Source organism: Trachurus japonicus, chromosome 24, assembly GCF_045865225.1.
Source record: "Trachurus japonicus isolate A0001 chromosome 24, Traja_1.0".
Classification (NCBI taxonomy): domain Eukaryota; kingdom Metazoa; phylum Chordata; class Actinopteri; order Carangiformes; family Carangidae; genus Trachurus; species Trachurus japonicus.
In genome coordinates, this window is record NC_140930.1 from 22,967,319 (window position 1) to 22,994,245 (window position 26,927).

Here is a 26,927-nt window from a genome sequence, read left to right on the forward strand (position 1 = left end):
CCATAAAGCCACAAGAAGCAACAGGGGCCAAATAACTAACACATTCATGTCCATTCAATAAGTTAACCTATGCACCGAGTGCTGTCACTTGCCACACTTGACTTATGCATACACACATGTCACTTGCCACACTTAAAAGACCTATATTGACCTTAAGAATTGATTGCACAGTCTTGTCTCCAGTTGCTTTCTAAATTATTTTTTTTTTATTAGCGAACAAGCCTTACCTAACGACTTTCCTCCCAGTTTGCAGAGAACATCAGAAGAAAGTCAGAATTCATCAAAGTCGTTTCAACGACTGTGTGTGATGTTATATTAAATATGCTGTTATGTTCAACAACATATGAGCGGGACTAAGAACTAAGTTATTTGGCCCCTGTTTTTGCTGCTTGCGGCTTTATGGCTTCTTGACCATAAGTCAATTAGTGTTGAGCTCATTTACATATTTAAAATTAATTTTCCAAGAAACTTGAAATACAGAAATGTTACTTTCCATGTATACTTTTATTGTGTGAGTAAATTTTATAAGTGTGATTGTGGTAGGAGTAAAGGAAGAAAAGAATCCTATTCGGGTGTATTTTGGGCATATTCCATTAGTGTATTGCTCATTTGCATATTCAAATTCATTTTTCAAGAAACTTGTAATACAAAAAATGTTGCTTTTAATGTCTACTTTCATAGTGTAAAGTTTCATTGTGGTAGGAGTAAAGGAAAAAAAGAAGCCTATTCGGGTGTATTTTGGGCATATTTGATTAGTGTAAGGCTCATTTGCATATTCAAATTCATTTTCAAAGAAACTTGTAATACAAAAAATGTTACATTTCATGGATACTTTTATCATGTAAAGTTTCATTGTGATAGGAGTAAAGGGAAAAATAGCCCCATTGGGGTGTATTGTTGTCGGCATCATTACTTTATACAGTAAATAATGATGCAAATTAAACATATTTCTCCAACTAGGATTTCTTAGGACTTTTAGTATGTTGTTCTAGACACCTCATAGAAATGATGTATGGTGAAAAACCTTCTGTGACAATTAGTTCTATTTTTGGGTCCAAAATGAGCTAAATTGCCTGGACTATTAGAGCAGTTACTCTTTATGATGATGACACATAAGATTGATCACCATTTTTCAGTTACCTCCTCAGTCTGGCCAAAAATGGCTAAATTTATTGTGGCCATGGAAACACTAAGCCTCTATTCAAATAACTTCTGGTCAGTGGTGGACAGTAACGGAGTACATTTACTTGAGTACTGTACTTAAGTACATATCCAGAGGATTTGTACTTTAGTTGACTATTAAATTTCTTTGGTACTTATTACTCTTACTTGAATACATTTCCAAGACAAATTTTTTACTTTTACTCGAGTTAATTTGTAGGAAGGCTGAAAAGTACTCGTTACTTTCAGGTCTTTTTTCTAAAATCCTATTGGACACAAGCTGTGTTTGTCAAAGAAGGAAACCCTAACCCCTAAAAGCAGCACATCAGTGCAGCTGCTTTCAAAGAGTTCATTCTCAGAAACAAGAGTTAAAAGGTCCTTAAATTCATTTAGAAAAAATTATAGTCATTCATTGATGTGAAAAATAAGAAATGTACTCTTACTCTTATTTTTACTTAAAGTAAATGTAAAAGCATGTACCTTTGGATACTTAAGTACCTTTAAAAGCAAGTACTTTTTTATTCTTACTCGAGTAACATGTCGACTGAGCTACTTTTACTTGTAACAGAGTAAATTTTGACCAGTAGTATTTGTACTCCCTCAAATTTCACTCATTATCTACTCACCCTCATGTCAACTAAGAGCTGTGAGAATTTTCAGAGTCCTCCGTTCCATTCTCTGAGTTACGGGGGGTTCCGTGCAGCAGTATTTGTCCATATAATGGTTGTCAATGGATACCAACTTTCTTCGTCCAAAAAGACACACCAAAAAACATCCAAATACCTCCATACTGCTCGTCTGTAATGTCCCTCTTGTATTGAAGCCCAGACATGAGAAATTGTTCCGAAAAGTCTATATTCTTTCAGTTCACTGCTCTTCCTGTGTCAGTGCAAATCTTGCGTGATTGCACTGGCCGGCGGAACAATTTCTCATGTCGGGGCTTCAATACAAGAGGGACATTACAGACGAGCAGTATGGAGGTATTTGGATGTTTTTTGGTGTGTCTTTTTGGACGAAGAAAGTTGGTATCCATTGACAACCATTATATGGACAAATACTGCTGCACGGACCCCCCAGTAACTCAGAGAAGACACGGAGGACTCTGAAACTTCTCCCAGCCCTTAGTCGACATGAGGGTGAGTAGATCAAATTTTGGGTGAACTATCCCTTTAAGGTTGATTAAGGTCAGAGTAAGTCTCCAAAAAATGAATGTAAATCAATGGCTGAAGTCATTTGTGTGTGCAGGTGTGTGAGAAGGAGAAGCTGCTGACGGAGAGGAACCAGCTGAAGGCGTGTATGGGCGAGCTGTGGGAGAACTTCTCCTGCCTGTCCCAGGAGGTGTGCCGGGACGTCCAGCTGAGCCCCGAGCAGGTCCAGTCTCTACACCACTACTGCCCCGTGCTGCGGCCCGCCAACTCCACTGCCAGTAACAACGCTGCCCACGAGCCCAAGCCCCCCCACAGCCCGGCCGTCACCAACGCCACCACCACCAGCATCGACCTCACCACCCACTCGGGCTCGGCCACGCCGGAGCCCAGCTTCCACGGCTCGCCCGGCCCCTCAGAGAGCGAGCCCGACTTGGCCGTCAGAAACGGGGCAGATAAAGATATGGACGGCCAAGACACCAGCTTATACACAAAGTCAGGGCTGCCCACTGAGAAATCCAACCAGACGGTAACAGTTGATTTTTGTCAGGAAATGACTGACAAATGTACAACTGACGAGCAGCCAAGGAAGGACTGTACTAAGTAGTGGTGGTTGTCTGTGTTGTAGTTTTTGATGTTTTTTTTTTATTATTTAATTTTATTCTTCTGACAAACCCTCTTTCGGGGTTGTTGAGATGTCGGCCTCTCCCAGTGTTCACTGAAAAACAAGCTTTGTATGTATTTATGTCTTTTTGTGCTGTCTTTTTATTTTGTTTTTTTTCTTTTTGAACGGTTGACACTAAAGTTGTCTTAACAGCAGCAATACTGTTCTCCAGGTATTTTTCCTCTTAACCATGACAGAGTGGGAACTTCTCACCAAACCTTTACAGTGGTGCTACACTTCGGCCGGGCAGCAACCTCTACAGTGGAGACTCCGTCTTCATGTGTCACTCATCACAACTCATAGTTCAACCTCATCGGACCTACAACAGCAGCTCTCTTTGTCTCTCCGTGTACCGACAGTATCTCTGCTTCCTCTGCCTTTTGCTCTCCTTTCTTTTTTTTCCCACTCTGTCTTTATCAATCTTCTCTACCTCTCTCTGTCTCTCTCTCTCTCTTTTTCACTCTTTCTGTGGTTCTTTTCTCACTATATCTTAGTGGCCCTTTTCGTCACAGCAATTCAAACTCAGGAATAAGAAAATAAATCCTCTGAATGTTCAAACTAATTCATGAAAAATGAGAATACAGTAGTTTCTGTACACGGGGAAGTTACGATGCAGTTAGACTGTAAAATGTTCATATGCAAAAATGTCTTCAAGCGTCTCACATTTGTATTTCTGTACAGGAGAACTTTGTACAGGCTGCAACCGAAAACATTCCTCCTTTGCCTTCCTCAGCACTGAATTGAAAGAAAAAAAAAGGTTTTTGCAGGTGGTTAAATGACTATTTTTATTTCCCACTCATCAGCAATACCACTGTATTTGGATGTTGTAACAGTGACTGACTTTCAAGTGCTTGTCTGGCAGAAATGTATATAGTATGGAGCATGATGACTGTAACAGTGATTTTTTTTTTTTTGTACAGGTAGAGGCTTAGATGTTTCCTTTTTTTTTTTTCACCGGGGGTTATATCAAGCACCTTTTTGCTAAGGGAAAAATCTTTGCTTTGCTGTTTCCTGTCCTGCCTAATGAATATTCCCCATCATGGTGGGTGTTCTTATACTCAGGAAATCAGCTCGACACACATGTAGACACTCAACACACAGCGCAGCACATACAGACACATAAGTCGACACACACGTGTAAATTCTTTCGCCCCATGCATGTATAAATTTAGACATTCACCATGTATTTGTAATGCGCAGCTCAGGCCAGCTCCTCTCTCTCTCTCCTTTTCTCTCCACCTTTGACTCCTCTCTAAATGTGAAAAAAAAGAGTTTTGCCTTGTGTTTTGGAGTAAATCTTATTTCTTATCAGTATTTAAAGTTGCTATTTGTGTATACACTCTTGCAGACATGCTTTGGGTTTCTTTAGTGTTGTCCTTTGACAGTGAAAAGTGCAGCCAACATCTACGTGACAGATACTTTCAGATTTTTTTATTCAAATTGATCCTGAATAAGATAAACACCTTTTTTGACAAACAGATTTAAAGAAATTAACAAATTTGACTTATTGTTCAGGCACTTTGTTTCCGGCCACAGAGCCATTTAGCACTTCAATGAGGGTCTTTGTCTATGTTTCAGACCTTTTAAAAGTCTGAGACTGGAGCACTTAAATTGGCACTTCAAGGGGAAACATCTTGTTGATATAATTATATGAATATACAGGAAAAGAAAAAAATCTCTATGAAGAAACTGTATCTGAAACCTAAATACAAAAGGAATCTATTGTTTAAGTATAAGAGTGTTTACACCTTATATTTGTATTTCTTTAGGACTTGAATAAGCTAATTCAGAATTCATTTGACGTGAAAGCAGTGTAAGTGTCGTCAGAATGATTTAGCAACAATCATATTAGATAGTAACATGTTTGCCCTAATTGTGCATTTGTTTGAACACCTACTCTGTGATGTGCATGCATGCAGCCTATAGCTATAAGCCTAGTTAGTTTGTCCAGCTTCTGTTTGCCTCGCAACTTCTTTCTGGAGCAGTCTGCTTTTAAAATGATTTTTAAATATATATATCTATATATTTCTATGTATAAACAAGCTGAATTATCTCAACTCTCACTGGAGGCAGGGCCATGCTCTCGTACAAAGGTGGAAAATCAATTGGAATGTGAAGCTTTTTTTTCTCCATTGCTCTTTAAAGTCCCAATCCGAAATGGCGCCTCCCGTTAGCTTAATAGCAAGCTTACCTCAGTGTCACCTACGAGCTAGCTGCTGTTCCTCTAGTTTCTGCAATTTCTTGCTGAGTATTTCTCTCACATCCGTTTGAAAAAAAGAGGTGTGCAAAAAAATCACAAACTGTTGAAAGAAAGTTCTTAGAATATTTCAGTAGATACATTTCTTTATCTTATTTGGCTGAATTAGCTGGGCTGCTGGAGGTATTGCAGATTGGGGCTTTAAAGTTTGGATGAAACATTGTGAAGTTCTACCCCCTGACTTTTACTGATGTAAATCTTAGAGTTTAAAACAGTAGTTTAGAGTATGATCTCACATTTGAGACTGTTTTCCTGATACAGCCGAACAGAGTAACTCTTAAGTGTATTTTACAAACCTGTCTTTGAAATTGTTAAGACTGGTCTCTATTGTGGAGTACATAGACCCGCACATGCACAAAAACACATGCACGCATGCACGCATACACACACACACACACACACACACACACAGTAAATTCATATGATACACACACAGTACATATGTTGTGGCACAGCCTGAGCACAGAGCAGTGGTGTCGACTCTTTGTCGACTCCTGTGGTTTCTCCTGTTTGTTCAGAGCTTTTCACTGTTTGTGCTCCTTTTTCATTCTTGTGCGCACATTGAAGCAGAACAGTATTTACCCATGTGGAGATTCTACCAGGTTAAAGCCAGAAAATGAAAGTGGGACACTTTATGTTACAGAAGCGTCTTCTCTGCAAACATTATGCAACATTTTCTATTTGTGTGCTTGATCTTAAATTGAGGAACCCTGATGTTGCATCGGAGAGCACATACTCTTTGACTTTGTGTTGTTTTTTTTGTTGTTTTTTTCTGTTTGGAGAAAATGAACCCATGAAGTTTGTATTGTAGCCTAACTATTGTAACAAAGGACCCTGGGCTTCTCTTCAGATGTGTAATGATATTACTACAATGACATTCTTGTTCATGCATAGTAGAATTTCTGTTTCCCTTACATACCTACTGTATGTTGTAATTCAACATAGCATGCCCTGAGTTTACCTTAGAGGGTGAAGCAAACATACAGACATCCCTGAATCATACTCTCCAGTCAGGAGACCTCTGAGCCCTTTGAGACTTGCTGCACACTCCAATACTGACTGCTTGGTCAAACTATAATTCTCCATCCATCCTCAGCTTCAATGGCGAGATGGTGTTATTGTCAGCAAAGTCAACATATTAATTATTCCATTAAAACTGTCTGGCTTACACCCTGGAGGTTATTATTTTTAAAGGGTCTTCTTTTTCCATCTTTTTGAGTTTTCTGCCACCACTCTAATTCAGCAGACAATAGAGGAAATTGTTTATTCCCATCACAAAAAAAAAAAAACGTATCCAAAAACTCCAACAGCTCTATTTCTCTGGAAGATTGCATGGCATTTGGTTATTGCAATGAAAACTCAGTTGTATTGTGGTGTTGGTAGAAATCTCAAATGCTTTTGAAATTTCTAGATGGCAAGTATTTAAATCTGCTCAGAAACAGACATTTTGAGTTGGTTTGTTGACATCATTTAAAGCTGCATTAATTGAATGAACTAATACTGACCACTTGAGGGCAGCAGAACAAGTCACATTAGCATATTATCACCATATGGCCAGTGTGTGAGGAAACAGTCAGTCTAGCAGAAATAGTTGTGAATTTCAATATGCACTCTCCTCTTAGCTCTGTTTTGGTCTCCACCAACTCCTGAGAAAATACTTGTGCATCTTGACCTCCAGTATCTCCACCAGCTGGTTTCTATGCGGGTATGCCACAGTAACCTGCTGCTACTGGAAATGAGACTGATGTAAATGGAGTAGGCCTATGCTGTTTGTAAAGCTGCAGCAGAGCTGAAGGGAGGTGCAGAGTTGGTCATAATTTTCTGCTGGTTTGTCTCTCACATTGCACACAGTCATCTAATTCATAGATCATATGCAAATGTTGATTGGTGCAACTTTAAGATGATGTCACAGGAATAATCCCAAGCATAGAAAACAGCTAAAATGAATTTGATACTGAAAGATGAGGGATCCTTGGGGCTCCTTTGTGCAGGCCAGACATGTTTTAGTCCATAGCCAATACAACAGATTCATTTAAGTGAACAATTTTGCTGTTGCTCTAACTCTGTAATTGGATGCTCTTACCTTTTATGCTGTGTGTTTGTCTTTTTTTTAGGTAACTTTTTTTTCGTTGCTGCTTCTCTGAAACAAACACTGGCTTTTCAACTCCAAAGGTTGTTCTGTAAAAGAATATGAACAAAAACATGCCTTTTTTCACAGACTGCTCAACTTCATTGAGAAAAAAAAATCTAGTATCCTGGTTGAATGCGCAGGTCGAGATCATTGAAGATAAAATATGAAAAATGGAATATGTTTACAAATAGGTGTCATGTCATGTATGATTGATTTTTGCCATGTAAAAATCACTTGGTTCAATTCGACTGGTTCTTGGTGTTGTGTAAAGAGACAAAGAATGAGTTTCCTCACCTTGTCTTTAATCCAACTTTCGGGATGGGTTTGCATTATATGAATACAAGTGCACCTCCGATATTTGCCTTAGAAAGTGCAGAGGCCATAGTTCACATTCAAGTGAAGTGAGTGTATACAGGGGCCTGGGCCCCCATCCCCGAGTCACCAGTGCGGACTTTCTCACACTTATCTACCTGTGAAATCCTTCATACCTCTCATAACTGGTCAATGACTGTATCAGCAAACTGCATCAGGTGTTTTTTCTACATGCTTTTTACACAGATTATATGGATTATTGTATTAGTCGATTTTGGTGCATCATTTTTAATGTAATAGCTCTTAAGCTTGTAGTTCAAGTTGTTGTTTTTTTCTTTCATTTTTCTAGATGACTGTTTTGTGTTAATATTGTCAATTTGAAATAGCTGTTATTTGCTTATTCTCTACTAAGAGTTCTTACCTTTATAATTTTTAAATGCTACATGACCCTAATTAATTAAAATGACTTCAATAACCATTGTAAATACAGTATTGTGCAAACCCAATTTTCATTAATTTCAATTGCTAGTGTTATCTAAACAACTTTTTTGTCTAGACACCATTTCTCTTTATGAAATAAAGAAACATGCATATCATGTGTGTATTTTGTGATTTATTTTATTTTTATTTATTTATTTTTACAGTAACGTGTTGGTAAATTCCATTAATTAATTTCTTAGTTTCATTTCCGTATTTTCTTTGGCCACTTGGGGGCACAACGTTGACATATTGTCATTGTCCATATGACATTGATTTACAGTAAGTATAGGCCTATTTACTCCACCAGCAGACCCAGAGCAACATCAGCATTCAACTACATTAGCATTAGCATGCTAGTCAACATTCACTCTCTACCTACTGATCTCTAACAACTTCAGAGAGAAACATTTAGCTTTTTAGCTTGTTCACTAAATGCACCACTGTGTTCATCAGTCAACCTCTATGTAACCTTGAATATTTATTTGCTAACAGTGTATAGCCCTTTCGATTCATACATATTAGGTAATATGACCTTTGTTCATGTGAATCCCTAAAAGAGTTCATAGTTTATATTTTCACATGTAATCTTAATGACATACAGTTTGTAGCATGAATCTATGGAAACCCACGGTACAGACACCTGTCAGACAAAAGAGTTCAGTCCTTCTGAAGAGGGAAAAGTATTTATTTAAAAAACAAACAACAGGACCACAGTAATATTTTCTACAAAAGCTTAACATTTGTCAGATATTTTCATAAAGAAAACATTTGGCTACTCTCAGTCAAGACAAAACACTGAAATTGCAGAGCCCTTATTTTGCAGCTCATTGTGTAATTCTGTATTCTGTAAACCATTAACACTGTTTTTTGTGGTTGCCAATTCCACAATCTTTAATTACAATCTTCTGTCAAATATATTTGCAACCATATTTTGGTCTCATTTTATGAGTAGTCACATGTGCTTTGAGCCAAATACAATTTTGATTCTCATTTGATTTATGGTCTCAAAAAACCCAAATTCAACCCCAAATAGCAAGTCACTTGCAAACTGTTAGTATAAAAAACATTGGAGATATCATTGGTACAGAACCTGAGGCAAATTATCAATCATCTGTGGAATGAAGTGTTAACACATTTCTACTGAAGCTTTTGTTCATACACAATAAATACTGTATGTGAAAGCATAGAGTTGCTGTTGACAGGATGAGATTTGCTTTGTGATGAGGAACGCTCAGTCCCTTTAAGACCCACGCCTCCAGGGCTGTGTCCCACAAAAACAGTCATCTTCACTTTACTTCTTCATGATTGAAGACAGCTCCAGGATCATGCTCTGAGAGACAGAAACACATGGTTATTAATCATGTCACAGACACAAACACACTCCTGACCTCCAGTCGTTCCACTTGCCACCTACAGCCAAGGTGTGTCAGTGTACTGTCTGTGACATCACTGCTGGGTGTGGTTACCGGTGCACGCTTCTCACCAAACCCAACCACTCTCCTTAGTGAACATAACGTACAACTACATTGAATTTCGGACATATAAATTACAAACATATGTGGAATTCACATATGGAATCTAATACAATGTTTATATTCTAGACATACTGACATTTACATGAAGATACAATAGGCCTATAGCCTATCTATTCTAAAACCTGTGAAGATATGGTGATATTATAGAGTGAATATTCTTGATATATATATATATATATATATTTTTTTTTTTGGAGGACAGTGTACAGCATTCAGCACTCCCTTCAAGGGGGTGCGGCTGTACCCAGTTGCAGCCTTGGCTGATTCACATTGGCAGTAGTTGACAGTTAATTAATCACCTTCATACATGGGCGTCTACATGACCAGTTCAGTTTTGGTGATTGCACATTGTAATTTCTAAGTTTTCCCAGAGTGTGTCAGTTCCCAGTAACATCACTGGTGGCCAGATGCAATGGAGTCCAACCAAATCAACCACTCCCACCTAAAAGGGAGCCTTTTCTTTTTTGTAGATGGAGTAAATGTACTGTATGTCCATGCCAAAATCGAGAACAAACAACTGTCCAATCAGCCTGGTGTGCATAACGAAACACTGCATTTCAGTTTGGATAAGTTACACTCCATTGGTCACACTTGATTAACATATTGAGCTATAGCCTACTCGTCAGATAGGCGCCCCTGTAAAACATGCATTACTGTTCAATCATGTTCCTACCATGGACATCCTCCTCCCGCTGGCTGGGGGCGGTGGGGTCATCACTGGACTCTCTCCCTGGTTGAGGTGCTGGGCCTCGGTGTCGGTCCCGCTCTGAGAGTCGGCACTGTCAAAAGGAGTGGCCAGCATTCCCTCTGACATTCCCCTGGACATAAAACTGCACTTCCTGGCTGTGGGGTAGTGGTCGCTCTCTGGGGAATCACTCATGTCGCTGAGCTCCTTACAGATACTCACTCTGCTCTGCTTCCTGGGCGGGTTCTTCAGGGCTGCAGGGATCTCCATGTGGCCGGCCGTCAGTGTGGGTCGAGGCCTGCCGTACTGAGGCTGGCCTGAACCGTGGGCTCCGTTTGAGTCGTCGCTGCTGCACGAGGGTTTCCTGCTCTCCAGGGTGTAGCGCCGGTCCACGGCCCCCAGCTGTTGCAGACCCTGGATGTCAGCGTGGCTCTGCAGATACATCTGTGGAGGCTGCTGGGACTGCTCCTGATTCGGAGGGGCCGTCGGGGGCAAGTTCAAAGGCTGGGTCTCCCCATGGGTGTCAGGCACAATGGAGCAGGTCATGTGTGTGAGCTGCATCAGCCTCTGTGGAGAGGAGTTGGTGAGCACACAAACCTGCTGCACCATGGAGTTTTTCTTTGACCTGCACACGCTCTCGTCATCTCCATATTTGTATCCGTACAAGCTCTGTTTAATCTTCTTCACCCCCAGGTGGAAAATCTCCAGGAGGTTGAGGAACAAAGAAACCCCGGCGATGACCAGCATGAAGACCATGAAGATGTTCTTCTCAGTTGGTCGTGACACAAAACAGTCAACACTGTTGGGGCAAGGCAACCGCTCGCATTTGTACAGAGGAGAAAGCCCAATGCCAAAGAGAGCACACTGACCAATAATAAAACCCACCTCCACCGCAGATCTAGTCAAGATATGGAAAACATATGTACGAAGCAAGGAGCCTCTGAGGGGAGCCTTCCTTACTTTCTTCTGTTCGTCTAGTTTCCTGAGCTCTCGCTCGATTCTCTTATGGTCCTCCTGGACGGGGTCGGTCCCCTCCAGCTCAGCTTTCAGACAGGCTTTCTTCTTGTGCCTCTGTTTCTCAAGGGTCCTCAGACGGTATAAGGCATGACCCATGTAGACCAGAGATGGGGAGGACACGAAGATGATCTGAAGGACCCAGTAGCGGATGAGGGAGATGGGGAAGGCCTGGTCGTAGCAGACGTTCTTGCAGCCCGGTTGCTCCGTGTTGCAGACAAACTCGCTCTGCTCATCGTCCCAGACGTCCTCGGCGGCGACCCCGAGGACAAGCATCCGAAAAATGAAGAGGATGGTTAACCAGATCTTCCCCACAATGGTGGAATGGATGTGGACCTCCTCTAAAATACTTCCTAATAGGTTCCAATCCCCCATCTTTTGTCACATTATTATCAGCTGTCAATGAGTAAAGAAAACCATAAAAAGTTTGTACTTTTTTATGTTAAAATGCAATACAAATGTTAAAAACATACTTACATGTTTGCCAGGGCCCTTGTCTTGTGTGCTTCAGTGTGAAGCCATCATAAACTGAGCAGATTTGTTTGTGGGACAATGGGGCTCTGCTGTCGTCCTCTGAAGACAGACGAGACCCCACTGTGCAGTGTGACTGACACTATTTCACTGCTGTGGCAAACTAGGGCTCCAGTTTGAAGCCATTGATCCACCACATGACCCTATAATGCCCTGAGGTTAGTTTCACCCTGCAACTCTTAACAGGACACAACACTGGCAATAGCACAAACTGAAATGTCAATACACAGCCATGGACAATGTTTTCAACTCTATTTTTAAAAATAATTTCTATATTCTTTTAATAATAGCCTATACACACTATGACCAAGCATATAGGCTATGAGCACCATAACTATTTTTTTTTTGTTGGGTTAGGGATATTTTGAAGACCATTATGCTTTTAACTTCTAAGGATAATGTTTGTATAGAAATGTTTTTTCTAGTTTGGTGTGGAAGAACTCAACTGACCTTTACACCATCCACCAGCTTTGTGATGAACTGGACTGTCAACTGCCACCAAGGTCTCATCAGTGAACATCAGCTGAAGTTGTTGCAGCAGGAGAGGTTCAGAGGTGGTAAGTCTTACATTCACATTTTATTTATTAAATCCACAAAGTTCACTGAGGTAAATCCTTCATTTGGGATTGTTTGGGAATTGGGACCATTCTCTGGAATTGTCAGTGGGTAGTGTGTGAGAGTGACAGAATGTAGGTAATTCCATCTATGTCATGCACAACACCAAAGGCAGATTTTTTGTAACCCATGGGACTTAGATAATTAGGAGATGTGGTGACATAAAATTGGAGAAGAAGTTTGGTGAGCACTTGCAAGAAACTGTTGAGAGATAAAATGTATCTCAGTGTTTTACATAGACAAACACTGCTCACACACTCACATTCACAACCAAGAGCTATTTCAAGTCAAGTTTTACACCAACACAGGTGCAGGGAGAAGATGCAAACTCCAGAACCTTCTTGCTGATGAAAACCAAAACATTTTGCCTCACAAATTCCAACTGGTTACGTTGTTTCCCTCATCCTATGGTGCAGCTGGGTTGTATCATCATGAAAAGCATTTAAATAGTGATCAATGTGCATTATGGAATGATTCAGACTAGTTAACCACCATGAGCGTGAATAATACTATTTCAGATAAGTAAAATTACACAGGGATGCAGAGTTAATTATGTATCCAAGATAGTGTGGTCACACAGTAAACCCAACATTAAATATTTCATATTCTACATCATACAGAACATACAAACATCCCAACATTGTCATAGCAATGGCTAAATAACATTAAGAGACTAACTGAATTGATATAACAGAAATTAGTTTATATACCACTACATGTCCTCAGGGAATTAATCTGTAATTTGACGGCAACTTGTTGACCCTTAGAGAGTGGGAAAACAGTTTGTACAAGAGATTGTACTTGTGCACAAGTGAGAGTGAGAGTGATTCAGATTGTTTTGGGGGAGTGCAACTTTTGTCTTTGTACAGTGAAAAACAGTGAAAACAGATTTAACAGACTTAATGGCTGGATGATACGAATAGCGATAAAATGTACATCTTGCTGTTAATGTCATGATCAGATTAAAAACAATGGCCAATCAGATTGGTTCCTTCTCACTTTAGTGGTGAGAGAGGATCAATGGGAACTCAGATGGCTGACATGTATCGTATGCAAAACATTCCTTTTTAGCTGTGCCTTTCAGTAGTCTAGTATTATGCTTTTATTGCTTTTAACTGTGTTTTTATTCTATTTTATACTATTTTTACTTTTTATCTACTTAATTATTTATTGATTTTTATTGTTGTTTACTGTTTTTACTGTGTTTTTATTTTTATTTTAATTAATTTTTAATTTTTGGTGGCCCATTATTATTAGTATTGTTATTGTTTTTGTTGGTTTAATTGCCCTGTGGAATGCTCTGTAAAGCACATTGCGCTTCCACACGGAATGAAATGTGCTATATAAATAAAGTTTGCTTGCTTGCTTGCTATGCAGGATCCGATATGGTTGAAAAATGTAGTTTATACAGTTTGATGGTGAAATATGGTAAGTTCATCCATAAAATTTGGCACCAAAATTATTGCACCATCTGTGTTTGCCTCTTTCCTCCACTTGATGCCACTGTCTGGTCTGCTGGTTAGAAACTGGGCCCTCAGGCAGTGGCCTGGATTTCCACACTTCGTGGCCCACTTCATGAATATTTGTGTCATGGTGAAAACAGATTGTCTTCCACTGCTATATCCTGTTTATGTTTTTTCCCCAATTTATCAAAATTATTGTACAGTTTCCACATGATGAATAAAACAGACACCAGAATAAATAAATAAAACTTTATTTTCAATAAAGAATTATGTACAATATTCACAATATTGCATTCTATGCTTCTCATGAGAAAGAGGGTAAAAGAAAATGTTGTTTAAAAGTTTTAATTGATATAACAGAGAGATGCACCATCCTCTACATGAACTGGACATGAAATCATTTTAGCCTTTCAACACATCAAGCAGCACGCCCTCAAACACATTAAAATAACATCAAAAATATAAGAGGCTAACGATAAACGGCCCAAACTTTAGGTCCTACATGTCAAGGTCTACAGCTCTGTGAGGCCTCAGGTTGTCGCAATGTGCATCTGAAAGTTAAGGAAGTAAAAATGTATAGTATACTAGCAGGAATTAACCCAGGATGAAGGTAGTTTATCATGTTTTAAGAAAACCGTAGATTTAGAAATAGATGGGAAAATAACTTGAGTACCTGTTGAAATCAACCTTTTCTGTGATATGACACGTCTGCAAAGGCAGACGGGAATCATGTTCACGTGAAGACCAGACATCAGCACTGATACTACCGATAGTGATTGCAGTGTGGATTACCGGTACCTAAAACCAAAAGTGCATAAAGAACAATAACACTAATACTGACTGTATCTGTAGTAAGTGGAAGTTTAATCCCTCATATATTATATCTTGTCAGTTGTGCATTGCTGAATTCTTGTTTTTTCTGCTTTTAAATTCAGACAGTAGGTAGGTAACAGGTACAGCTCAATATCCAGTGCAACTGGATTTCCAACCTTTCACTGAAATATAATGCTTGACTGGTATTGCTGGTTCAGATGAAAACCAGCAGATCTTGATGGACGCAGTAGCCTAGGTTAGGATCCACGCGACCCAACCACAACACCCCTGCTCTCAGATCTTCCTGAACACCGTCCGACGTGTGCCCGGGTTGGAGCCACAGGACGGGTGCGGAAACTCTCTAATGCAAGAACTATTCGCACCAGACAAAACACAACAGTCTGATAAATCAGGTGTCCATCTTCTCCTGCTTCTTAAACAGCTTCATGAGCTGGTTAAATCTATGAGCGATCTGAGAGAGAGAGAGAGAACAGATTAGTTAGTGGATGTTCCTCCATTGAAGCGTGATGCAAAACATGAAAAGAAGCAACACTAACTTACCTGCCCTGATGGCTTATTGAGTTTTTCCTCCAAGTCAGAGAAAGTCTCACGTGAAGCGCCTTTTATTTTCAGATACATCAGAATAGTTCGATCTTCATCTCTGCAAGAAGGGGAAAGGTGATGAGTGGTGTTTCTCTTCAATATTAAAAATTGTTGTTTGAATATCGTGGCCCAGAACTGCAACTATCAGTGTAGTTTATTTAGGAACCATTCCTTGTGGACAGAAAACACAATCCACAGCCCGTCCAGCTCACTGGCCCTGTCCCCAAATGTTGCTGCGTAGACATTACTCAATGAAAACAAAGATGCAGCAGCTTTTCATTTCACGCTGGATGGTCCCAAATGCACTCGCTCTGCCAGTGTGCAGAAAATCCTGGCAGCTGTGGCTGAGTTATGCTGGATAAAAAAAAACTGCTCCTTTCTTTCTTCTTGATCGGTTTTTACAGTTGAAGACGTGCAAAACAACAAAATTACAGAAACAATTGGTCTATGAAGGGCTGATGCATCTGAACTGGCTGCCATGGCAACCAGATGGTGAAGACAATTTGCTGATTGCTAAGAAAAACAACTACACTCAAAAGATTGACCAAAAAAGGTCTTGTGTCACAGTATAAAGGCTGGCAACCAGGGCTCTAGACCTGTAGAGAAACTGATGGTGGTTTATCTATTATCTTTATCTGTAGCTATATATTCTGATCATGAAATAATGTTGTACACAAAAGTCCAAACATTTGATGCTTACATGTTCTCAAATGTGAGAATTTCCAGTTTGTCTTCCATTAGTTCAAAATGACTTCTTTTTTTTTTTTAACAGTTTTGTTTGTGTACATGTAAATCAGCTGTGATACATGTTAATCAGTGAACAGTGGATAACTCCAGGCCAGCTGGTTCCCCCAGCTTATACAAAAGATATGAGGACATTTATAATCTTCTAATCTCAATGTGAGGACAAATATATGTTTTTCACAATATGCTAAACTATTCATTTCACTTAAATATTACTGATTTGTCAAGAATGGATTATGACTTCCTGAAGATAAGACAAATATATTTTAAGGTAAATGCCACTTGTAACAAACTGTATTTCTGTACTTTGGCTTCTAAAATGGTGTTGTTTTGTTTTTTTAAATACTTCATTGCAAAATTTCTCACAAACGATATTCCACATCTCTTTGCGTCTTTATACATTTTTTCAAGTATGTAGCAACATAAAAGTTAATATTTGAACACCAAAGTCATACAGCTAAAGAAAGGAAAACAAACAAAATAGAAACCCAAAAGGAAAATAAATAAATAAAAAGGAGATGGAAGGGGGTTACTGACCTTGTCCATGCTATCACCACCTCGCCTTTCTTCCTCACAACGTTGTTGGCTGAGAGGCTGTTAGGAGACAGTGGTACTGAGGGGGATCTGGACTCATTATCTTCTGTCTTGGAGTTGAACTCCTTCTCTTCTCTGCTCTCCACCTCCTCCTTTCTACACCGCTTGGCTTTGGATTTATCATGATGCTTCTTCCGTTTTCGACCTCTGTCAGAACCCCTCTGCTCTTTCTCTGATGTGCTGCTCGTGTCTTCTGCAATGGTGAGACTTCTGTCTGACTCTAACTCCATCCCTTCTCTCTCCGAGTCACTCGGTGAAGCTCGGCTCTTTTGACTTGAAGCTTCACAGCTTTCATCAGGGCGATGAGGGCTATTATCTGACACCGCGCGTTTAGAGGGACTGGTGGTTGTCTGAGCTTTGGAGGTATTTCTCTGGGTTTGCGTGCTGCCTTTATGACACGTCTGACTTGAGCTCTCATCAGCACTGATGCGTTCTCCAGAGCTTGTCTGGCTCATCTGCACGAAGAGATGATCAGAGCTTTGAGCCCCGCTGAGAAAACTGTCCTCTGAAGGAGTAATTACGGGCTGCTTTTTCAAAGCCTCTGACAGTTTCTGTGGCTCCTCGGAAAAGCAGAAGTTTGAGCTACTTTGTTGAGTTATCTCCTCCTCTTTGTCGAGGCACGGATGTTTAGTTAGAGCTGAGCTTTCATCTCGGCCGAGACGGCTCTCTGATGCTGCGGCTGCCTGACAGATCCCAGAGCTTTCTGCAAAGTTCGACAGACTGTCTGATAAGGCACATAAAGGAGTGCTCTTGTTCTGCTGTTCGTCTGACAAAACAGCTTTTGCTTGACTTTCTGGCGTTGTTGCGCCGTTATTTCCATGCTGCAGATCTTCTTCAGTTAGTGTTTGACTTAAGGTCTCGTCTGCGATGAGCGTGCTGTTGGCACTTGTGGTTGTCTGGCGGATCTTGACGATGAAGTGGTCGTTGGACTTCTCCATCACCAGCGCCTGCATGGGCAGGTCTGGCTTGAAGGTGAAAGACGTGGCGAGCGCCACCGAGCCCACGCTGCCGCTGCTGGAGCTGCGGCTGGAGTTGTCCGTGTCGAGGGCCAGGTGGATGTCCTGCTCCGTGGCGTCCTCCCCGTCCATCAGGGCGTCCTCGCTTATGTGCGCGCTGATGACGCTGTCCGGGGTGGACATGATGTGCATGCTCGACATGCTGGACGGCTGCAGGAAGCTGAGGTGGCTGTCGGACTTCAGGGGCGACGGGATGGTGAGGGAGACCGCCAGGTCTTCGGTCAGGATGGAGTAAGACCTGGAAGTGCTCATTCCTCGGCTGTCCGACGGCACTTCCAACAGGCAGCTCTCGTCAAATAAAGCTGGGTTCAGCGGGATCTGGTCTTTGGATCGTGGGGACGACAGCTTGCGAGGCGAAATGCTGGACCACGTGGCGATCAGTTTGGAGGGCGTGGTGAATTTGGTTGGGGAAAGCAGTTTGGATGGCGAGCTGAATTTAGTCGGGGTGGTGATGCTGATGAGTCTCTCTCCGTCCTTCCTCGGGGTACCGAGGGACCAGGATGTGCTGTCTCCGGTCATGCCGCTGTTTTCTAATAAGTCCGATCCTTGGAGGAGACATTTGAAGATTTCTCCCATCTGAGAGTCTCTCACCAGGTTGAAGGTTAAACTGGAGGCCTGCTGCTCCGTGAGCAGCTCAAAGTCAGTTTTGTCCAACAAAGAGCCGCTCTGGGAGACAACCAAGGAGGTCATGCTTTTCTCTGGAGTTGAGGAGATACTTTTAGGAGGAAGGAAGTCAAAGACGGTATTTGGGCCGCCTATTGGATGTGGGTCTTTTTCCATGTGTGTGATTCTGATATCTTTGCCTCGGCTCCCGAGGCCTGTTTTGTAGGGCACCACGGCGCACGGCTTGATCTGATTCAGACCGGTGGGAGCAGACTGTGCTTCCTTCTGCTGAATCTGTGGCTTCCTCACAGAGGCCTGTCTGGATACTTTCTCACTCACACTGGGCCTCTTGTCCTCAGCCTGAGCTGGTTTGCAAAGGCTCTTGAGTGTCGTGTGAACGTCCCTGAACAAATATTCCACTTGAACATCAACAAAGTCCCATAACTTCTGCTTCAGATCCACTGCTTGCTGCTCAAAGATGCGTTTCACTATACCGTTATTGGATACTTTGCCGAACACGGACGCGATCAGTTTTTTCAGTTTGGATTTCAGCTCTTCGGCTTGATTGCAGATTTGACCAAAGTGGGCGCCATCCACAAACTCGAAAAATGATTCTTGGAAATTATCCATCATGCCGTAGAAGCTCTTTCTGGGGAAAGTTTTATGAAGCTTCATGTACTTTTTTCTAATCTCATTGCGAACCAGCTTGAATGTCTCCATTATTTCTTCTATGTTGGAAAAAGAAGCTTTGGTCGCAGCAGGGCAAACGGTTTTAAAACGACTCTTTGGGCTTCTTGTTGATGACCCTGGTGATTCACTAGCTTCTTTCACAGTAACACACCTGTCTTCAGATTTACTATTGAGCGCAGGCTTAGGACTTGGTTTATTTCTGACTGGCCGAGTTAACTTCGCCTTCTTGTTTGCTGGAGCGGGGGAACCTGCAGCCGCCTCGTCACTTTCGCTCAATATTTCCCCTTCCTCCAGCTCAGTGTCAGAGAGACGTGAATGCAGGTCGGGCGCCTTGTCCGCCATGATTTGTGTGTCGTGATGTGCAGGCAAACCTGGATATTTGTTCTCTTTGTTTACATCCAGCTTCTTTGAGTTGACATCTACTGCTGTGGTTGAGAAATCTGCATAAAATGAGAAAGAGAAAGGAAAATAAGTTAATATAGACATTTTAAAGAGCTTATAGAAAGGCATCTTATAAATAAAGGGAAATAAGAGAATTGCTGCCATTTGAGTTGAAATGCAATTTACATGAACTCTTTGGTTTAAAGCACTGTGATATATATGAAAGAAAGATGGCATGAATTCAAGAGAATAAATGAAAATCAATGCAGCAGAACCACACTTTGTTTTGCTACACATTCTGAGAAGTCCTCTAACCCCACTCACTTTTTCTCTTTTTCAGACTGCTGGCCTAAAGTTTCAGCTGACACAGATTCAGACAATGGCTTAGCTAATGAAAATGACAAAAAACCTAATTTCTCTGTCCCACAACATTCACTCTAAAAAATTGACCTGACTTCATCGCCAGGCTAACATTACCTTTTTGAAGGCTCTTGACATGACCAGGCTTGCCGTGAACATGGAGATGACTTCTCTTGGCTATCCGTATGGGGCTCCTCAGAGGACTTATGGCATCAGGGATTCTCTTCAGACTGTTCAGGGTGCGCATCATGGAGTCCTCATCGTGAAGCAACGGCACTGAACTGGAAGGCTCCACATTATTCCTGTGAGTCTTTGCAGGACTAAAGCTCTTTTTTGGTGTGAAGGTTAGGCCATTGAACTTTTCCGGGGGTGACGTCTCCTCTGTCGTGCTGCTGACTTTGGACACTGCGATACAGCTGGTGGAAGAGCTGGGCTCAGCTTCGATGCTGCTGTCACTGGCCTCTTCATTAGTCTGTGTTAGAACGTAGATGGCCTCGGGTAAACTCAGCCCTTCCTGTGGAAGTGAATCCAGGCTTATTGTACTGGACACAGCGTCCATACCTTTGGGACTACCTTGCTTAGGACAGGCATCTTCCTTCTGAATAGGGCTTGACGAAGCAGCAGGATGCAGACCTTTCCGACAATCCTGTGGTGAGCTGGCGGGAGAGCTTTGATGATTTTTGGGAACACTGTCGGCCACGGGACTTTCCCTTGAGGGTGAAGCATCTTCTTCGACTGAATTCACAGGGAAACTTTTCTGTTCTTCGGTTTTTGGAGGCTCTACTGTCACCTCAAGCACAACAGGGACAGAAATAACAGTTTGCTTAGCGTTGTTTCCCTTTTGTAAAGACTTGATTGTGTGTTGTTCGGAAGTGCTTCCTGATGTGTCACTGACACAGTCTGTCACCTCCAGTGGTGCAGATGTATCTACCTGGTTGTTTAAGGCCGACTTGTTTGACACGTCTTCTTCTGTTGCTACTGGAGAACTACTCTCCAGTGATTTTGGTGCAAACAGATTCTCTACAGTATCTTTATGGTGGCTTGGTGCTGAGGTAGTTTGGACTGCACTGTCTTCAAGCAGTTTGTCAGCTGCAGTATCAGTAAGGCTCTTTTTGTCGTCTTCCTGGGTGTCTTTTACATCGTCACACTTCTCATCGGTCCTTTCGGGGCCCGACTCTTTATGGACATCTGAAGATTGTTCTGCAACGTCTTTAAACTCTGCTTCTAATTCACTACTCTCTACTTCGTCAACCACACACATGTCTTCAACACACATAGAACGCAGGCTTTCGTTATGCGTCTCTCCGTTTTCAACTGCCTCCTCCACTGGTGGGAGGTCGCCCTGCGTGGCATCAAAGGGTAATGTTGGCTTCTTTATTGGAGAAAGGGTTAGATTCAAGGTTTCCATGAAACAGAGCTTCCTGTTTGGACTGTTCTCCTCCACAGAGCTTTTCACAGTGACAGGTGGTTCTTTAGATGATCTTTTTAAGGCATTATGTGTCTTTTCATGTCTTTCCTTATTGTGGCCGTCCACTTTACCTTGGTTGGGGTCTTTTGTTTTCCGCCTCTCGCGTTCTCTGCTTGTGCTCCTGTGATGCTTTCTGCTGATTTCTTCTTCCCGCCGTCGCTCTCGCTTCTTTTTATGATCCTTTGAAACTCGCTCCCCTTCCCTCTCTTTGCAGGAATCGGCATTGTCTCCAGCGTGTTGATTCGAGGAGGACTTTTTCCGTTCCTTGGAGTCCGAATTTCTGCCGTTTCTGTCACTAGTTCTCCTATGGCCCCGGCTGTGGACCTCTTTAGGGCTTTTGGACCTGTCTGATCTGTGGTGGCCCTCAACATTTAGGTAGGTCCGGCTTTTACCTGAGCTGGAGTCATGTTTTTGACCTGTGTCTTTGTCTGTTTTATGTGACCTGTTTTTCTCAGGGGCATGACCGTCCTTGCTGGGATATGAGCCACTTTTACATCGTCTATCTGTTGAATCAGATAGTTTACGACTTTGGCATTTTTCTTCTCTGTGTTTAGATTTGTTTTTGTCACAATCACTCTGCGGGGTTGATAAACTGCTTTTGCTGACAGAGTAATCAGTCTGTTTGTTGGATATTTCACAATCTCTCTCCCTTGAAGAGCTTTTCGAATGACTGCGAGAAGATACTTTAGAGGCTCTTGTCTCAGTGCAGGAGATAGCAGGCTGACTCGTTGAACTATTACTTTCTGTCCTTGAGCGTTGAGGAGGATCCCTCGAAGGCTGATTCCCCCTGGGAGGTGACGTTGGTAGTCCTGGAGGATTGGATAATGGAGGAGGAGGAGGAGGAGGAGGAGGAGGGAGAGAGGGAGGAGGAGGGGGTGGTGGCGGCTGACTGGAGGGTGGTGGAGGAGGTGGTCTAATGCTGGAGCTGCCTGTGGAGGTCCAATTGGAGGGAGTTTGATCCCGCAGATTATTCATGTGGGACTGATGATAATGATGCCGACCTTTCACTGACCTGTAGAAAACAATATTTAAAATAAAATATTATGAACCTAACAGTGTTACTCGAACTTGCACATTTTACTTCCCACTTGGAAAAGGATGAACTCTTTACAAAAATAATCGAAAACATAAAATCACAGTGAGTCACCAGTTTAAAACGTACCACTGATTCAACCTTTGAATCTCAGCATCTTTTCGTGTCACTTCCTGTCTGGCTGTTCGTAGAAGTGCAGAGATGTTCTTCTTGAGACGGCCGTTCTCAACATTTAAACCAGTGTTCTAGAGAGAGAAGAAGGTCACTGTTTAGTGAAAGTGGATTATGACAACCACCTTCACTGTAATACTTCATGTGTGTCAGTCATGTCTCAATGAAACACCCTGGGGGGGGGGGGGACTGTCTGGATAATGATATGTGACAATAAAAACAACAACAATAATAGAAGAAAAGAAGAAGAACCGTTGTTTTGTGTGTTATTAATATTAGTAATAGTAGCAGCAGTAATAGTAGTAGTTATAATAATTATAATAATAGTAACACAGCTTTCCAACAGCTAAAAAAGAACAAAAATGAAACAAACCTGAATCTCCATATGCTCCAGTCTCTTTCGCAGCTCTTTGATTTGGTTTTGAGCTGCTTGGAATCTGGACTTCAACTGGAAATATACAATAAAAAAAGTTGTTTTTACACTGACCTAATCCTGTAACAACCAACAGTCAAGAATCACCTAAATCTAAATCTCTGATACCACAGCTGTGCATTGTCTAACTTGCCAAATACTCATGTTGTGAAAATGGCTATAGAGTGAAGCAAACTGTACTGGTTGCTGATTGAAGCACGGAGCACATGGCAGCTCACCTCAGTGTACGATGTCTCTCTGCTCTGCTGCTCCTCTGTGACAATTTCTTCATATAGATCCATCGAGTCTTTCAGCTGGGAATTATTTGCAGGGGACTTTGCTGTAATGGACCAAAAGAAGACAAGTAATAAAGTCAGTTAGCCTCAATGATGAACAAAATTAATTTGTAACAGACTGAGTCTAACTGTGCTAAATATTCTATTTTATTTCTAAAATTTTCGTTGTAGAGGAAGTCAAACTGCCTCATAAATTATTTTCTTTGTTTACCTGCATTGCTGCTAATACACCCGACATCCAGTCCATCGTAGATGTCCACAGAGTCCTCATGGGTACCAGGTACCAACACTGTGGATAATATTCAAGTTAAAATATAAATACATGTCATCAGTTATAATCAGCCCTCCTTTCTACATTAGTCTTCATCCCAAATTATTAATAAGTCCAAAATCTCTCTCACATGCTTATAGATGATTGGTGAAAACATCCATACTTCATGTTATATATAATAGCCTTATACAATCCATAGTTCATCATAATTCTCTAATACCGCTATGTTCATTTAAACAGAACAGCCTATGTACATAATAGTTAAATTATACTTACAGCCACAGGCATCATCTATGTCAGGGTCCTCCATTGTTCAAAATGTTTCTGTGACTACCTAATAACAAGGCAAAAAGAAATCAGTAGGTATTCCCACAAATATACAACAAGTAAATATCAACCACAACGACCTTATACAAGTTATTTGCAAATAAAGACAGATGGAGTTGAGCAATAATATGATTATATGCACCACATTGATTCATATGTAATTTAATTTGCTGGCTGTCAGTCAGGTTGTTCTTTACGAGACAGCTGAAGGGATTTCCTTAGAAAATGTTGTAGGACACCGAGTTAAAATGTGTCTCATTGTGCCAGTAAACGATCAGATGTACCATCACAGATGTTGTTTCTACGTTGCCCAGCTATATACTCTCATACACTCACAAACTGGGGCTAATTGTGTTGTTAGCATGTTTAACATCGCGGTCCAGCTCTTTGCCTTTTGTTAAGTACTGTCCAGACAAAGACAGCACAGAACAAAGACCTTTCAGCAGCAGACAGCAAGTCACACAGAGATAACACACAGCACAGTTTCATTTATATGCTAGCTTTGTCCTACCTCAACGTGTATTGCTTCATTTTGACCATTTTGACCGTTGTGCCCGTGGCTTTAACCTGACATTCAACACCCAGTCTGACCCAGATATTTACATTACTATAGGTGCTATACTTCTGCCCTTTTCACTCCTCAACCCCACACGACTTAAAAGTCTCCTGATATTAGCACTTCAATCAACAAGTGTTAAAAAAGACAGAGTCCGGACCGATCCAAACACGACCTCTGCTTAACAATTAGCTAACGTTACTTCACCATTTTCACATACACGTCTTCTTCAAGTCCCAAGTGGTATTCAGACATGTTTTAATTAAAAGCAACACCAGTGCCTGTTGTCTTCTGAGAAATAATATAATGACATTTGTTGAAATATTTGGTATTTTATTGTTGTCAATCACCGAGCTCGGGTCAGTGACCTACTTAACTACAGTTGGCTGCATAACTCACACCAAAGAAAAGTGCTTTAAGTTATGTGAGCAAAAAGCCCATATACCAGTGAGATATTAAGACATATAAAGGGTTTCAGTATAAGCTAACGATAAATTGCTTGACTTACTTTGTTTGAGCGTATTGTTGTGTGTCCTCTTGTTTACAACCGTAATGTCGCGCCAAGACTTTATTGCACAGGAAGTAACGACATTTTCCCGCGGTCTGTCACTACCGAGGGGTGTATTCCAGCAACCCCTAGGTTTGAACCAAAAAAATATATCCTAAAACCGGAGTCTCACTCAAAAGACGGTCAAATATCTCACGACTGACGGTCTTTACCGGCGGCTCACATTCTCCCGCGGCCACCGGACAATAAAAACAGCGATAAATAGCGGTAGATGTTGCAGTTCAGTCGGGCCAAAGTTGTTTCTCTCGCGGAGAGAAGAAATTGCACTAATGCCGGGCGTCGCTGTCCGCCTACGTCATCAAGTCGCGACGTCGGAGACAGGAGGGGGCGGGGGAAAGGAGCTGATCTGACCCCGGAAGGATTTGTGTCTCACTCACATGTGGACAGGATTTTAACACCAGCAACGGGAACGTGCTTGTGTGTGTGTTGTGATACAGCCTCGCGCAAGACAAGAGCGTGATGAACCTGACAGTTTGCTTTGATAATAACAGTAACATCAGGAGACCTGTTCGTTCACCGCGCGAGCCCGTTTCCGCAGTAGATCTCTCCTCCACGAGCGACCAATGATAGGATGGAAAATTTAGAATTGAGCCTGTCATCACTGGGCACCATATCCAGACATGTTGACAAAAGTCACAACGAACTCAGCCAATATCTGTCAAAACAGGTAAGATATGTTGGCTCCTTACTCGCATGGAATGAAATAATGTGTTTGTAGTTAATTTTCTTACTCTGATTCAAAAATATATCCTCCTTGCAGCAAGCAGTCACCTTGCTTTCACATGTCAGCAGTCCTTGCTCTAATCAGAAAATGTGTGTATATGCTGTGTGTGTTGTGTTAAATCCATGCTGCTGTATAAACTGTAAATATTTTTTTGCAGAAACATTGGTTCATGTCTGGCTATTTTTACAAAACAAAAAAATCAGTGTTACAGTGGTGTCCATGTGATCTCCCCTTCAGATATGGAGCCATCAGGACAGACAGTGTATCCTGGAGTGTTTGGCCCAGCTGCTGTTGGAGAAGGATTACACGTTGCTGATAGCACGACACCTGCGACCGCTGATTCTGGACCTGCTGGAGAGGAACGCAGAGAGGGTCAGAGTCGGAGGCAGGAACAACCATGACCTCCACGAGCGGCTGTGTGTGGCCCTCAGCAAACTCCTCAGCATCAGTCCTGATGCACAGGCGTAAGTGGACGCTGCTCTCGTCACACTGTGCATTTGAAACATTCATTCGTTTCAACCTGATCTGTAAACATGCTGGTCCAGACTGTGGTGCTGCATCAACTCTGTACACATGGCTGGTTACAGGATAAACACATTTTTAGGAATTACTGAGCATAAATCTAACTACAGGTAATAACGGTGTTATAAATAGGCCTTCTCTACAGCACAGTGTCTAAAAATTAATGGAGTGCTTTAATATGTTGGGAATACATCATTTTTTTTCTTCCTGACAGGAGAGAAATGTGTGGTCTGTGCATAAACACAGATGGGGTTATCATGCGTTTCATGTTGCTTTGGCTACAGACTGCACACAAGCGCTGGGTGGATAAATAGAAATACTGTTGTTTGTTCCTTCCAGCAGTTCCAAAAAAATAGTTCCATCACTGAACTCCTTCTGAAATCACAAGTAGTTGCTTTCACATGTCTATTTGTAAAATGATAAAATGAGACAAAAAAAATACAATCAAAATATTGTATTTACTCATTTACTAATGAATAACTACTTTTCTACTCTCCTCTGCAAGGTTTGCTGCAAAGTACTTCGACAATGCCCCCCCAGTGTTCCAGAGGCTCTTCTTCACCAGCGAGGAGTCATCTTCTGTCCAGTACGGCCCCAGGAGGATGAAGATGCGGGACTTGATGGGAGCCACCCTGCGTTTCCTCCAGAGCGATTGTGCCAAGTTTCGAATGCTGTGGGACTGGAGTCCCTGTGTGTCCCAGCTGCTCACCAGCGACCTCATGGTCCGAGGGTATGTAACCGCCTCCTCTTTCCACCTTCAGAGGCTCTGTGGATAACGACTG

The 26,927-nt window shown here is 41.7% G+C and overlaps 4 protein-coding genes across 7 annotated transcripts in view; 2 read left to right on the plus strand and 2 right to left on the minus strand.

Moving 5' to 3' along the window:
* The window catches only part of bach2b (BACH transcriptional regulator 2b), a 101,179-nt gene extending 92,916 nt beyond the window's left edge, over window positions 1–8,263 (plus strand). For both annotated transcript variants that reach the window (XM_085771471.1, XM_085771472.1), the window contains exon 5: window positions 2,407–8,263. In XM_085771471.1, coding sequence (XP_085627597.1) covers window positions 2,407–2,913 — 507 coding nt within the window. In that variant the 3' untranslated portion in view covers window positions 2,914–8,263. The remainder of the gene's footprint in view (window positions 1–2,406) is intronic.
* A 676-nt stretch (window positions 8,264–8,939) lies between these two features.
* On the minus strand, window positions 8,940–12,157 carry gja10b (gap junction protein alpha 10 b). Of its 2 annotated transcripts, none has more exons than XM_085771474.1 (3): window positions 11,858–12,157; window positions 10,359–11,780; window positions 8,940–9,480 (listed from the first exon to the last, which is right to left on the minus strand). In XM_085771474.1, exons 2-3 carry the CDS (start codon window positions 11,757–11,759, stop codon window positions 9,442–9,444), a joined length of 1,440 nt encoding a protein of 479 aa, XP_085627600.1. In that variant the 5' UTR covers window positions 11,760–11,780; window positions 11,858–12,157; the 3' UTR covers window positions 8,940–9,441. The 2 variants fall into 2 exon arrangements, with proteins under 2 accessions (XP_085627600.1, XP_085627599.1); XM_085771473.1 differs by having other exon boundaries at window positions 8,941–9,480; window positions 11,862–12,157.
* Window positions 12,158–15,168: 3,011 nt separating this feature from the next.
* casp8ap2 (caspase 8 associated protein 2) lies at window positions 15,169–25,105 on the minus strand. Its single transcript, XM_085771127.1, has 10 exons — window positions 24,840–25,105; window positions 23,725–23,782; window positions 23,389–23,466; window positions 23,121–23,221; window positions 22,843–22,917; window positions 22,428–22,543; window positions 19,915–22,277; window positions 16,691–19,496; window positions 15,368–15,467; window positions 15,169–15,278 (listed from the first exon to the last, which is right to left on the minus strand). Exons 2-10 carry the CDS (start codon window positions 23,756–23,758, stop codon window positions 15,216–15,218), a joined length of 5,736 nt encoding a protein of 1,911 aa, XP_085627253.1. The 5' UTR covers window positions 23,759–23,782; window positions 24,840–25,105; the 3' UTR covers window positions 15,169–15,215.
* A 164-nt stretch (window positions 25,106–25,269) lies between these two features.
* The window catches only part of mdn1 (midasin AAA ATPase 1), a 63,279-nt gene continuing 61,621 nt past the window's right edge, over window positions 25,270–26,927 (plus strand). For both annotated transcript variants that reach the window (XM_085771125.1, XM_085771126.1), the window contains exons 1-3: window positions 25,270–25,566; window positions 25,861–26,087; window positions 26,651–26,875. In XM_085771125.1, coding sequence (XP_085627251.1) covers window positions 25,471–25,566; window positions 25,861–26,087; window positions 26,651–26,875 — 548 coding nt within the window. In that variant the 5' untranslated portion in view covers window positions 25,270–25,470. The remainder of the gene's footprint in view (window positions 25,567–25,860; window positions 26,088–26,650; window positions 26,876–26,927) is intronic.

Bases quoted from the DNA above. Each gene is read 5' to 3' on its own strand.
- gja10b (XM_085771474.1), bottom strand. From the start codon at position 11,759: ATGGGGGATTGGAACCTATTAGGAAGTATTTTAGAGGAGGTCCACATC. The intron at 9,481-10,358 runs GTAGGAACATGA...TCTGTCTCTCAG, and splicing joins GCGGGAGGAGGATGTCCATG to AGCATGATCCTGGAGCTGTC.
- casp8ap2 (XM_085771127.1), bottom strand. From the start codon at position 23,758: ATGGAGGACCCTGACATAGATGATGCCTGTGGCT. The intron at 22,918-23,120 runs GTGAGCTGCCAT...GTATATTTCCAG, and splicing joins GAGAGACATCGTACACTGAG to TTGAAGTCCAGATTCCAAGC. The intron at 15,279-15,367 runs GTAAGTTAGTGT...TCTCTCTCTCAG, and splicing joins TCAATAAGCCATCAGGGCAG to ATCGCTCATAGATTTAACCA.